The sequence below is a fragment of the Daphnia magna genome, linkage group LG8 (genome assembly GCF_020631705.1).
Source record: "Daphnia magna isolate NIES linkage group LG8, ASM2063170v1.1, whole genome shotgun sequence".
In the NCBI taxonomy this organism is placed as follows: domain Eukaryota; kingdom Metazoa; phylum Arthropoda; class Branchiopoda; order Diplostraca; family Daphniidae; genus Daphnia; species Daphnia magna.
Window position 1 is genome coordinate 5284415 of NC_059189.1, and position 14930 is coordinate 5299344.

The 14930-nt window shown below is 39.4% G+C and overlaps 1 protein-coding gene across 1 annotated transcript; it reads right to left on the bottom strand.

The window, feature by feature from the left end:
* Window positions 1-4404: 4404 nt before the first annotated feature.
* On the bottom strand, window positions 4405-9053 carry LOC116928392 (uncharacterized serine-rich protein C215.13). Its single transcript, XM_045177654.1, has 3 exons — window positions 7861-9053; window positions 6633-7087; window positions 4405-6177 (listed from the first exon to the last, which is right to left on the bottom strand). The coding sequence occupies exons 1-3, from the start codon at window positions 8153-8155 to the stop codon at window positions 6040-6042; spliced, it is 888 nt and encodes a 295-aa protein (XP_045033589.1). The 5' UTR covers window positions 8156-9053; the 3' UTR covers window positions 4405-6039.
* Window positions 9054-14930: the final 5877 nt, after the last annotated feature.

Sequence of the window (14930 nt, forward strand, 5' to 3'; positions counted from 1 at the left end):
CGACGTGTCATCGCTATTCTGCTGTTCTACAGTTACTTTTGAAATGACGTTCCGTTTGGTGGACGTGCGCAAAAAAACAAGAAAATTGAAACGCCTTTTCAAAATAGGACGCCCGTTTATAGCCGATCGAGCCGATTGTAATTTCATTCTGACCACCGTGAGTTTGGGGCAGCATTGTTTGTCAAAAAAAATCGGGAGTCTTATATTGTTCATTAAACAGCAAGAACTAACGAGAAGTCTTATATACAGAAAACAACGTCAAGATGGCGTGTGTAATTAGACTTGTAAATTCATGCATCTCATCCTTTTTTCTTTCCTTTTTTTTGATGATAGATTTTTCTAGATAAGGTATGATCACGTATGTAAATCGCCATGCTGATGCCGTGTAATAATAATCTTAACAAGAAAAGAAAAAAATATGTATATACAATAAGAATCAAAGAGAAATAAAATTTGATGTTCCAAAATGCAGTTTCAGAACGGGAATATTTTCGCCATTAGCCTTGGGAGAAAGAGGATGTGCATTTGATCGAATCCCCAACTGGGCAACAGAGTGGAGGGTGCCATGGTCATTTTGAATCTTTAATCTATATTCACGCTGTTGGACGCCAGGCGCGTTCGTGTTGCACACACGCGTTACGCGGTCCCGAACTCAAGCTGACACGGGCCATCGTCTTCCTTCTTTTTGTCTGTTTCATTTTCGGTGATGGGCTTTGCGCAATCAAATTCGTGTAATCTCGGGACTTTTCTTGTTATTAACGCGCTCTATACCCCCGTGGTGAAACTAAGCAGCCGACGACGACCAGCACGGACGCTGCGGACACTAAAGTTAATCAACGCGCTGCCTTTATTTTTTCTTCTTCTTCTTGTTTCGAAACTAAGAAACTACTAAAACGCCATGGGACATTCGGAGCTTGAAGTATTCAAATAAAAATAAGACGAAAAACACAAAAAATTGCGCTAAAGAGCATCTGTAAAAAAAAAAAGAGGGGAGTTAACCGTGTCTAAATTTAGAAAGGAGAACGTCCCTTTGTTTTCAAAACCTTGACTCGGCAAATTCTAATAAAAAATAAAGAGTGCAGTTATGGCTTTAAACTTAATCCTTATTTATTTTAATACAATCAAATGTGGAAGGTCTCTCGTGATCACAAGAACACTACAAGATCACACAAGTATATATAACTTAGAAAGCAAATCATAGTCTAACGTAATATACGTATATACCAATAATAAATTCAAGTACAAAATCCAGGGTCGTGGGAGCGTGCCGGGACACGGTCACGTGTGACGTCTCTCGAGAGATTTTTCCCGCTCGATGGGCTCCTGTTCCACGACTAGCAACTCCAGTCAATTTTCTCCAGTCGATATTTGTGAGGGCCAACCAAAAGATCACAGCATCACTAACCCCCCCCCCCCTTCGCAATCATTCGCTTTCTTCAAACGATATATCTGAAGAGTCTAACACGCGACCTCATCTTTATTTGCTTTTTACTTTCCCCTCGTGTTACAAGTGTCGAGCCTCCTAGTCATATATAATAGGGCCATTACACACAAGCAACACACACGGACTGCCACCTTTCTTGTTACAGCACATCAACCAATCACATTCTCGAGGATGTGTCCACGTCCTGGGCAACGTCTATCAAAAAGCGGCACTGTGGAAAGAGGAAAAAGGAAAAGAACTGGATGATTTGTAGTTATAGGGATAATACACATCTTTATATACTTACGTATAACAAGGGCCAATCAAGTTTTCTCTCACTCGGGGCTAAATATCGCCATTAGGTGATTGTCAACAGCCGGAGAGCCCCTTTGGGTTAACGAATGGTTTCTTATTTTTTATTTTTTTTTTAAGAAACAGGTAGTCGATTTGTTTTGGCCTCTTCGTTCTTATAGTGTTGGCAATGATTAAGTTGACCCATTCAAATATTTTCACAGCCTGATGCGCGCGTGTGTGTTGTGCTCTTCCGAAACGAAAGGCTGCACGTACATTACGTAACTCGGATGCATAATAAATGAGCTTATTACGGTTGTCTGAAATGTTATTTATGGTGTTGTGACATGTGAAATGGCGTTACGGCCTTTTGCCATATTGTCCGTGCAGCATCGGCGCACCATATGACGTCGTTCGTGCGTGTTGAACGGCAATTCATTTCTTCTTTTTTCAAGTAAAAAAATATTTCATTCGACAAATCCGCGTTCGTATAGGTTAACTTTACTCTTTCACTAGAGACTGTTTGTGAATATGGTAATAACATTAGTTTTAGGTGCGAGAATTTAGAGCTGTGATAAAACGACTTTGAAATAACTCATTTAAACTAACAGAGTTCCACGGGAAAATGGATTTTGGTGATTGTCGTTCAATTTTGTAATTATAAATCATGTCTATGTGTAAGTATATCCATGTTTTTGAAAGAATATCGTTTCATATCTGTTTCATCAAATCATTAAGACACTAGCGTAATTGAGCTAGCAGAATCAATTTCAATCATTCTCTTTCTCTCTCTGATGGGGCCTGTAAGATTATCGGACAATAGGAAGCCAATTTTTTGGGTGATGGCAAGTTGGCGTGATGATAATATGCGGGCGTGTTTCCCCATCTCATTCATCCCTTTTTCTCTTCCAGTTCCTTGCGTGTCATGTCACTTCCCCCCCATGCCCAAGTGACCGCACGTGCATCGATGAATCGGCTGGCGAAAGAAACCGACACAACTGTATTCGATGTCTAATATTATAGTCAACCCTCTCTCGTGTTTGTGTTTAACCATCAAGCGCATTGAAAAAAAAGAATGTAACCCTGAAAAAAAGGGAGAGAGGAAATGATCCTTTTTGCGGACGTGTTTGTCTTATCAATTCATTCGATTATAATCCGCAACACCTGCATTCGAATACCCCTCTCGCTTGCGATGAATATCGATTGACTATCGTCGATAAAATAACAGATGCCCATCGCGTGATTCGGTTTCCTTATGTATTTCCAGCCACACATTTATTTTTGGTTGTTGTTCAAAAGAGTTTCAATGTCATTTGAATAATTCGATTGTGATTTAAAGCCTAGAGCATAAAAAGAACGACTATTAAATTCGTGCAGAGTAATAAACGCGTTCAAAAGAAAGAAAGAAAGAAAAAAAACGAAACTTCGCATCCCTCCTGGTCAATGTGGTTAACTAAACATGATTGAATGAATTCGAGTAGAGCCTAAAGGAATAAAACAGAAAGTTCCATGGTCATCCGTCTTCATACGCTACTCGAATATAAATCAGTCCGAATGTGTCAGAAGAAATTCGGGCTGATTCGTGATCAAGCAGCTGCCACCGGTAACTTTGTTCCAGGAATCCGAATAAAAATGTGTCTATAAATATTACGACACGTCCAGTCGCAAACTTGGACGTATGTTTACGTGATTGATCAATAGAGCAGGGAACGTCTATCAGATGATTTGATGGTAAAACTCCCCCTCCCTCGTCCATCTTTTAATGTAATACGGAGCCCCTCCAGTTCTAAGTGCGCTATATTCCTTACGCCCTTGCTCTTTTTTTTACACTCACCGTCGCATATATTTAAGGAATCAAGCGAGGGTTCTTTGTGACAGTTGCTGCGTATTAGTAATATGCGGTTATTCTCTTTGACAAGTGACACCTCGTCCAAGTGGAGCCCCCCACCCCAACCAACTTGTGTATCTAATTATAATACAAATATATACGTTTATTAGAAAATGTATAGCCCAATCTTCTTGTCTTGTGTGTCTCAAGAGCAATCACAACTGACCATTGAAGATGATCAAGCAATTACCATTGAGTGGTTCGATCCCGAATGGATGCCAATTTTTTTTTACCTGCCAAAGTAAATCGTATGCCTGTCTCTATTTATTCTGTTTGCTTTCATATTATTATGTGACAAATAACGGGCACTTCTAAATGGACAATCAACACGGATGACCAATCATCGCGAGTCAAGTGGTCCGCTATTTACACACGGACTGGCCCAGTCTTTTTTCGCCAGTCGACCGCACAATAAAAAATAAATAAAAAGGAAAATGTGTAAGCAGAAAAGGGACGTTTGATGGATCGGTGGTCACAAAAACGGTGACTCATCACAACTGTTTAAGCGTCCTCCACCCTGTTCGGCAAAAGGGGTTTCTAGAGATCTTTTGAGTGACATTGAATGTGTGCGTGCATAGACCACCGAAAATAAGGGGAGAGTTGACCGAGACTAATTTGAGCGCGATGATCACACGCAGCAACCCTTAATTGACTTTTTCCAGTCGAGCGAATCGGCCCAGGTGTTTTCAATCCCCCCCCCCTTCCCTTTATTTATCCGAAAACACGTATTTTTGAATAAGGCTGTATTTGTATACCACATAGTCTCATGTGTAATTGTAGTTAAAGAAAAATTATTCACACATTTTTGTTTGTTTTCGTTTGTATTTCAATGTACATTGAAGAGCGATGGTCGTAATTTATGCGACACAGTCGCTGCTCCCATCGACGTAATTAATTCTCTCTTTTGCATATGTGTATGAAATAAAACGCAATAAATGGTTATGCTGTTCAAATAGAGCACAAATCTAATGGGAGAAAGACGAAGCAGGTGGGAAACTTGAAATGTAAACAAAACTCAAAAGAAAAAAATAAGACGATCGATTCAATCGATTTTTCGATTATTTAAAACGCGAAATATGTCCTTTTCTTTTTTGTTTTTCAAGTTTTGTTTGTTTAGATCTCACACTCTGTCCACTTTTGAAAGACTGGCGGGTAGCCTGTTGAAACGCCGCTCACAACTCGGCGGTAGCGATTCAATAATGCCGAGTTGTGGGCGAGATTTGATGGAAAGAGGGAGGCAAAACAGACACACACGATGAGCGATAAAACAAAACAAAAAAAAAAGGGCTATCATAATATGTACACGGATAAACACGAGAGAGAATGAGAGAAGAAACACCACACGCAATCGGCAGAACAAAAAAGAAAAAAAACTCGCACGCACAACCTCTTCATAAAGAAAATGATTTTTTTTCTTCAAAAAGAAAAAAAAACCAACAACGTAACACACACACGAAAACAAGTCGGTCGTATTGTCTGTTTTTTCCTTATTATTTTTTTTTTTTGATTAGAGGTCAAGAGATCATTTTCAATGGATATTAAAAAAAAAGATATGAGAAAAACAAAAACAAAAAAACCGATTTGAAAAATTGGTGGTGGATCCGAAAAAAAAAATGAGATTGGGTAGAGAATTGAAACCAACAACACCCATACGAGTGTGAAAGAAAAAAAAAATGATGGATATGCAAATCGTTATGTGTTATTACAAGCAAAAAGAATAGAAAGAAAAAAGAAAACAAAATTAAACGAAACTCAAAAGACTAGAAAAAAAAACCAAAAAAATCGGGAGGGGGAATATAAGAGAAATGTTAACCTAAATTCGTGAAATTGATTTCTGGCAATTGAATCGTGAAACAATTTTTTTTTTTTTTTTTTGAAATTTTCCATTTTTTTTCTTCTTTTCTTTTTCTGCTTACTGATCGTTGTGTACATTTTACATATAATAAATCGCTCTTCTCTCTCAATCGAATTATTCTGTGAGATCAGACGTGAAAAAGCCGAAGGGAGTCGATGCGTAAACTCCGCGAGAACTTTGGGATGTGCGTAAGAAAAAATAAACAAAGACTTGGAAGACGAAAAAAAAAATTAGTGAATTCACGAAAAAAAAAGAGGGGAGGAATAAGTTGTTTTGTTTTGTTTAATACACGCAGTAAAGATGGTTAAAGTGGGAATGCTAGAGACAGAACAAATAATAAATCAGTCGAAAAAGAAAGAAAACTAAAGCGGTTGAACTTCTGTAGGTGGCGGCGGGAAATGAATCAAACAGTCACTAGCGAAAAGAAAAAAAAAATGGAAAGATAAATCAAGAAACGGGGCAGAATCGGGAAAGGCGGGGGGAGGGTCCTCTCACTCCACACAGTTGACGTGAAAGACAATGGAGCAAAAGCGGGTCCGGAAACAATTGGCCGTGCGACGCTCGTTGAACCCACTGGACTATTCACGCAGTCAGACGTCTGACCAGCTTCCACCAAAGGTAGACGGCCAAGGCAGACACCAGGGGTCCGGCAGATTTAAAAGAGCTGCTAGACAGCACTGTAGAAAGCAGAGACCATTGCTGACATCCCGTCGCAGAGTTCTATGTCATCATAAATAAAATGAGAAAAAAGAACAAGGAAACACAAATCGATTAGATTTTAGTCATAAAACACACAGCGGGGAGATACTTCATTATTTATTCATTTCCTTACATCCCCCCAACCTATTCCTTTTTTTTTTACCCTTTTCTCCCCTCTGCCATGTTATTTAAAAAGGTAGACAACTGAACCGGACTTACACAACAACACAAAAAAAAAACGACCATTTTTCTTTTTCCAGTCCGAGTCTCATTTAATTTGATAGGGCAATAAGACACCAAGGGGGGTAGGCCTAGTCAAAAAGAATATACAACGAAAAGAAAAAAGAAAAAACTTAATCCGTCACGAACGGATTTCCCCGCTAAAAAATGGGCCCTCGTAAAACTAAGCGTCTAACCTCTTATCAAAGTTAATAGCGTTTCGCCATTGAAAACCCAAATATGAACTTAATTTTTACCTGTGATCGACGGGTAGATGCGAAATGGTCGGCAATGCCACGCAGGTCACGGCCAACTTGGCGCCAATCAGCGGCCGAAGCGTCGGCAGCATCGGTTGCGTCGACAGGTAGCGACGCGTCGAGATCGGTCCGATGGAGGTGTTCGGACATGTCGGACGAGAGCGGCGGATAATCGGCGAAGAAACTGACGGTCGACGACGAGGTCGTCGGACTTGGCAGGAGGTCAAAGGCCAAAGGTGACGTGGCAGTAGACGACGTGAAAAATGATGTGGCGCTGGTAGGCGTCGATACGGCCGACGACGTGGCAGACGGCACTGAAGAGCCGACGCTGTCCAGCCGGAAGCGCATCGGCGCCATTCCGCGCCGCATCCGCAAATCTTCAGCCGACGACGGAGGTGTTGAGCAGCTCCACTTGTCTGATGCGCCAAGTTTTGGAATCACGTCTGGTAACAATCCTAAATTTGTGAAAAAATAAACGATTAGTAACATGTTTTTTAATCACTGTTAAATCGATTAAAACTACGCGTCATTAGAGTTAATCACCGTTTCAACATTTGTTTGCATCAGCGTGCATAATTTATGCGCGTGTAAAGATTAAAAGAAATAAATAAATACTTCGAAACTTGTAAAAGAACCAACAGATGGCCACTTTTCATCTCCATGTGTTTTAACGAGCGGCTTAAATTACGCGTTTCTAAAAAAAAATATAATTTCACGAACCCCCTCGCACACCATTTGCTACTCCTCTTCTTCATCCCCCCCTCCATCAACAAAGAACTTGATTGTTACTAACGCGCACACAAAGTCCCGAAAAAAAAGAAAAGAAAAAAGGGCAAGTCGGGGCATGTCTTTCTTGTCTTGCCACTTCATTATCGGGCGCGCTGCTGTTGCCACGGCAACCGACACACTGTTGCTCTTTTTTTTTTTTATCTTCTTTCGACAAAAATAATAGCTGGCGGGTATACGAAAGTATCTTACTCGCTAATTAGCCACTAAGACCAGTTTCTTAACTGCGAAAGAAAATAAAAATAAAAAACTCGTGGAATATCGAACAGCAAAAGTCTTAACTGCCGGATAATTTCACCCCTTGAAATTAAACATTTTTTTTTTCTACTTTTTAAAAATAGAAAGAAAAAAAAGTTGATTGCTTTTCCCAAAAAACTTCTCACACCCCCATTTTTTGATCTTTTGCGATTGTAAGAGAAAAAATAAAACTTTTTCTATCTACCTGATGGGGAAGATCTGCAGGTGTTGGCCCTCTGGTGATACATGTCGGTAAGGGACGTTGGTGAAGAAGGCGGTGGATTCTGATGAATAAAAGTGGCAAACACTCCACTCAATTCACCGACCAACTCTTCGAGATAGTGCACGTATTCGGGATTAGCTGGCGAAGAAGAAGTTGACGACGAATAATGGCCGGCGGCGGACGGAATGGATGCAACGGACGTGGTCGGATGGTAATGATTCTGTTCGTCGAAAGATAGAGGGACGGCACCCGCGTTCAACAACACTGAGAGCACCATTTGTTGATGCAGAAATGAGTTTCTTCAATAATTGTCTGTTTGTTTTTTTTCTTTCGTTTTCCTGAAATGTTTACGTCTGTTTGAAAATCTAATTTCAGTTCTGCCGTACGAAAAAAGATTTCACCATTACACTTTGTCGCCTAGAATAATCAATGCACAGTCACACAAGTACACATGGAATAATCCTGTCGAACTTGAATGCGAGAGGAGAAGACAAAAAAAATTTGGGGCGGGAGATAGAAAAACGTTCACGCGGGAAACGAGCGAATCGAACGGAGGGAAAGAACAGAGGCTTGAAACTGTGTGGTTCGATAGCGATAATGTTCACTCTACGCTTGTTGGCGACTGTCTGAGTTGAAATGTTCGATGCGAGGGGGATTTTATGCCCTGCCATGAGACACACGGGTAAAAAAAGAGGGGGTTGGGTAGCAGTAGACTTTCGGTTGTTTGGTGGCGTCGTCATCGCTTTTTTTTTTCTTATTTCTCCACCCTTGCTTCTCTTTTGCTCCCTCTATCCTCTACTGGTAGTGCGTCATTTGGCCGCGAGGGGCTCGGGGGCAACAAAAAGGAGATATAGCTTCCCCCTTTTTTCTTTTTTTTTTGCTAGCTGGGGAGGGGCTTACACACCCATCACAACAGGAGGAGGATGAGTAGGGAGGGGATTTTTTTTTTTAACATGCACCGCTACATCCAAATTTACTTAATAGCATTTCATTTTCAATTAGGTTATGCTTAATAAATAAGAAGACGTGGTCAAAAACTGCGATGTGGTCGTGATCTAAAGCACCGATTGATTTGCATAAGATTCGCCGTGACGTCAGTGTTCCAAGGTCAACGTACTTTTTTTTTTTCAATTTTTCTCTCTCTTTCTCCAGACACCTTTTTTCTTTTCTTCTTTTCCTTTCAAAGAGATGAAAAAAAAAAGTTCACGTTAAATCACCGGGAAAATGTCAAAGTTTAAGGCCATTCAAATTCGAAACACATGAAGACAAAAAAAAATCGAAGGTGAAAGTAAAGGGGTGGTTGACTTGAATCTTATCTGAAAAATCTTGTTTATACTTGCCGACAGATTCAATTCACCTTGACTTGAAGCGGCCCCCGTCATTTCTTAGTCACCCATAACTTTTGAAGAAAAAAAAAGTTTTAGATCTTTGGAGTCATTGGCATTTCCGGGAGTACAACTGGAAATTATTCATTGCTTTGCATTTTACCCGGACATTAACCAGAAAAAAAAAGGTATTTTTTGTTTTTTTCAAACCCTAAAATTCGTTCGGGATTTTGTAGAAGGACAAACAAAAAAAGGAATGACGATATGCGTCTTGCGCCATGTTTGAAATCCGATTGATGGAAAAGCGTAGGCAATCGGATCTATTTTCTTCTCTCTTTTTTTTTTTTGGCAACAAATGAGACGTGACTTCCGCGGGCTCACGTACATCGATTAGCCCGTGTCACGAATCTCTAGGATAAAAAAAAAAAGGGAAAGTCAGAGCCCTGTCCAAATCGATGTGTCTTCGTTTCAGGACGTTTAGATTGAAAGAAAATGGCCACCGTTGATCTGGGGTGGGGGGGTTTCCAATATCATGCGGGACAGTCTTATTCACTTTGATTCTAGTGTCCCCAATGAAATAAGATCTGATTTTGTGGATCTTCGTTCAACCTTGGAAACGATAGATATAAAATAAAAAACAAGTTAGAAAAAGCGCGCCAAAATGAAACAAAAGGTGGATGACCTCATTCTCGTCTTTACAGACGACATTGCGAATTGTGTTCATAACATTTTGTTTGTCCTGTGTCACTTGTGTCTCAACATTTACCTCTTTGTTTGTGTGTTCTATTTGGAAAAGGGGGAAAAGAAAAATGTCATCGGCAAGTCGTTGCAAAACAAAAGGTTATTTCAGGTCAAATTCTAGATGGCGCCCATTTTTCTTCCACCCGAGGGGGCACAGGGTTGCACTCTCTTTTGCGAACAAGGGCATCACTTCAAATTTGTGAGTATTAACTGTATTGAACTTCACTGAACCTTAACTCTGTTCTAAAGATGCTTTTGTATCGGAGGGGGATGTCTAATGACCTTGGTTTCTAATTGGATCAAAAAAAAAAACAGCCATCATCGGCTTTGTCGCCTGGTGGTTAACGACCTGCCTGGCTCTCCTTCCCAACACGAGAGTATTAGGTATCGCCAACTATATCGATTTCTTATTTCCCACCAAATAGCTTACAACGTTTCACGATCTAATTTAATTATATATATATTTTTTAAAACAAAAATGTCAGCTTTTCTGTCAACACGCTCCTTAAAAGACGTGGATTTTAATTGACAAGAAGATGCTCGAGAGGATTTTGTCGGTGTTTTTGAAAGATTCTGGGCATGTCTGGACGCGCGTACAAAGTCCCTTTTCTTTGTAAGTTTCTTTCCGATCGGAATGACTGAAAGCGGTGAAATGTCAACCGAACTTTTGCAGTTTAAGAAAATCACGCAGCGTCGACAACCGTGTCGTTTCGTTCAACTTAAAAAAAAAAAAACGGAAATCCTTCACGCCTAAATGTGACAAAGTCTCGTACGAATCCAATGGATGTCCGTGAGTCACACACGAACATTAAAAGGCTTAATGTTTTTTTATTTTATATATTTTTTTTTGGCTTATTTCCCCCCCTCAGTTTGACAGCTGTGCGTGTAACACCAAGTCCGACTTGTATGTAAGAAGGAGATAAAATATTAGACTTGTACAATGTCCGTTTTCTTTTTTTTTTTTGTGGTTGCGGAAGCGGAGTGGAAGACACAAAAGATCCGATGAATTCGGTAACTTTACGACGCCATTTTTGTCTTTTCTTTCTAAATTTAAACAACACAACAACAACAAAAAAAATGGTTTGAATGGACGAATTCATACAACCAAATCTTTTATCGATAATGTTTTTTTCTTTTTTCCAGGTCTCACAAATTCTTTACGATGACACTTTCTTTGAGGGAACATTTCCAGAGGAAATAAGAACCTTTAATGACGCGTTCAGGGAAAACACGGAGAATATGGAAGACCGTGGGAAATGAGAATTACATTTATATGTTTTTATCGGTGATGTGCTGTTCACCTGGCGTTCGTTACATAAGTTATACCTGTGGTGCGGTCAACATTTTCGCTACTGGCCCACACAATCGAAATCATCATCAATTTACATAATAATCATTTCCTCCATAAGGTCAACCTAATTTTCATTAATTCTTTTTTTTTTTCCTTCTTCCTAAAAAGAAAAAAAAAAGGTCGGATGCGCAACCAAACATTTCCTTGTCATTAATTTTAAGCTTCCACCAGGGCTGTCGCTATTTACTAATGACTTGGAAAATGTGTCAGCCTTCGAAAAAAATAAATAAAAAAAAAAAGCTTATTCGACTTGTCAAGGACGCGTGATCCATCAAGCCGACACGCTTAAATCCCGCGTGAAAAATCACTACGACCTGGATGAGATTAAATATCACTATAGCCAGTCAAACCTACATAATCCCTCTCCCCCCCCCCCTCCCAAATATTTGATTCTTATAAACCCTGTCGCAATTTTTAGAAGCTTTCTTTTTTGTTTTCTTACATCAAGGACAGATGTGTTGACTTTGATCCATCGCCAATTGGATTCTCTATCTGCTAACAAAAGCCTCCGCACATCCGGAAGAACCTGTAGTCCGATAGAGGGTCTTTTTTTTTTTTCAATCCGGCTTATATAAACACATGTCAAGTCTATTTTTTATTATTATTCTTATAGTTTTTTTGTGTGTGTGTGTGTACAATGTTGTGTGTGCGTGTTGTTTATTCGCTTACAATTTCCAGGACGACCACCAACAGTGGCAGATGGACTCGTAATGCAAGTTTGAACAATAATAGAAAAAAATCCGGCTCCATTTTTTATGGGGGAAGAGGCGGTCGGGAGTTGTTTGGGGCGGAGAGGACACGGCGGTCGGCGTTTGTATCATAACAGATGATGATAATGGCGTAGATAAAAGAATCAGTTCAATGACAACAACAAAAAAAAAAGATTCCACGTCTATAATGGGCGTGGCTTGTTGTTTTTTTTTATAGGGAGGCTGACATGTCTGACAGATTGAAATTCGATTCATCGAAGAAGACCCTGAAAAAAAAAATGAAAAAGACTACTGGTCTTTATTATTATTTTATTTTTGAATATACCTGTTGAATAAAAATGATGAAAGGGAAAGGCGCCATATTGCGTCTATATATTCTGATTTATGCAAATGTGCGGGATAGCGCTGTCAGATATCTTTGAAACTCTCACGTCGATGATTGATTTATTAAATGCACAACTTTTGTGTACACACACGTTCAATTTTTTGTTGTTGTGCTCAAGTAAAACATCTTTACGAAATAAAAATCTGAAGAAAAAAAGGTGATGAAGAAGATTTACGATGAAACAGAAGAGAGAAAGGGGGGGGGGGAGGTTGATGGCCTATACGACGCCAGTTGTGTCTATCTGACCGATAAAAAACCAACCAAAAAGGGAAGATCTTTTCTTTCTTTTAAAGCAAAACGTAATAAAAAAATGGGGGGGTGGGGGTGGGGAGAGGGGGGTGTGTGTGTATGTCCGGACACGTCAGACAAAGTGGAGACACACACAACAATATCCCCCTCACTGTAGAAGAATAAACGGCATAATTTAATATTTAAAAAAAAAAAATTGATCATCTTCTTTGAGATGGTCAGAGGTTTTGAACCCTCGGGCCAAAAAACCAAAATCACCTGTGCACGGAGAAAACCAGTCCGGACTTGTATTTCTTGCACATCTTGTGTGTGTTGATGTTTGGGTGTGTACGACTGGTTTCATCGCCTCATGTTCCACACACACACACACACACACGGGGCACGTGTTGTTTTTGTTTTTCTCCGAGATGTTCCCCATCCTCGGGGGAAAATTGGTAACAATAACACGGACGCGTGTCCCATCACGTGTTCGCTACTACCCACCCCCTTGAAAAAAACAAAACAAATGAAATTTTGATTTCTAGTGTGTCATTTTTTGTCGAGGGGGAGGGAGAGATTGAAGAGAAATCAAGAGGGACCCCCTCAGGGGCTCGTCTTGAAGACAATTTCATATAAAACGACCTATAATAAAAAATGATGATTTTAACCTTGATTTTGTTGTTTGGGGGTTGGGTTCATCGTGATTTCTCACCATCAATCGACATGTCCAGCAGGACTATTAAGAATAGGATCATTTGGTGGTTAGATGATTATCACGATGTCCGTCTTTATACTCCCGCGCTATATCAAAATAAGAGTGACGCATCGTTCACGGGTTATTGTACCTTTAATGCTATAAAAATTGATAGGAAAAAGAAATTTGTGTTTGATCGAAAAGTAAAAACAAAAAATCCTTAAATTGTAAACTTCAATTGGCCGGTAGGTGCTTATTAGATGACATTAAAAAGTTTTGTTTTGAAACCTAATAGCTGTGACGCATCAGTCAGGTGTTACGTAAGCCATCTGATGAATTAGGAGCTCAAAAACAACCCCTCGCTGATTCGTTTTGATAATAAATGCCATCCCATAAATCTAGCACCTTAGTCGACCGAGCTTATTATGTCATTAACAGCTTTGATGACTCATTAATACCTGTTGCCAATTCTCCGACCAATAAAAAATATACGAATCAAATTGACAATAATCGTTTATTATTTATAGTATATCAGGCTGAGTCATCACGACAACAGGTCACGGTCATATCCCCACTAATTTATAAAGATATTAATCTAAACTCTTTGACGAACTGGGACGTTTTCGTTCAGAATGTTTATAGATGGGCACACATAAAACATTTCAAATAGATTTATGCATTTACATATATACATACCTATAAAACTTGCATACAAGTGGTTAACATTGAAATGATTAATTATTATAAACTGGATAATTGAACAAGGCGCCAGTATAACAGGTTGAAACGTACGATGGCCACTAGCTGTCAAACGTTTTAAAAGAAAACATTTATATTGTGTGTCTTTAAATTAAAAAAAAACAAAACAAAACAGCGTGGCTCCAATTGAATTTCTTGCACCTATATAGATACGAATTCATCAACTTGTCACACCATCTAAGATGATGCAGTATGATGTAGTTGCACTGGCTACACTTCATAAACACTGGTATCACAGACTCTATATACTAAAGCCTACATACGTGATGTAAAGATATGATGGATGATCGACACTATCATTCGGTATAACGCTGAGTCATTTGATTATCAAGAAAGCCCGACAGGTTTTATAAACGTCCCTGTCCAAATTTATTATTCAAAAAAAAAAGTATAAATATATAATAACAATCAACATCGACCAAATGAAGATAATGATTCCTCACGCACAATGACTAGCTACAAAGAAGCTATTGGTGTGTAACACGGCCTATGATTGCTCGCGCACTGCCCACAAGTTTCGTTCTTTTTCTTAACACTAACAAATTTTCACCTTTCCTTTATTCAAAAAAAGAAGGAAGAAGAAGAAAAGTGTGATGATTATTATTTCTTTCTACACAAAAAACGTGTTACCTACGGTCTCTGCGGTTTGATTTACGACGACGAGCAACCCCGAGGCTGTGCAGCTGCGCCAACTCGTCTGAAGCCTCTCCAAATCCTTTGCTACATCTCATTTCTATATAACATCTACAATATTTTCTTCTTCTGCTTCTCTATCTTTTATTTTTATTTCTTACCCAGTGCCAGCGTGCAGCTGAGCTTTTCTCCGTTTCATTTTTATAAATAGACTTTTCAAGAGATA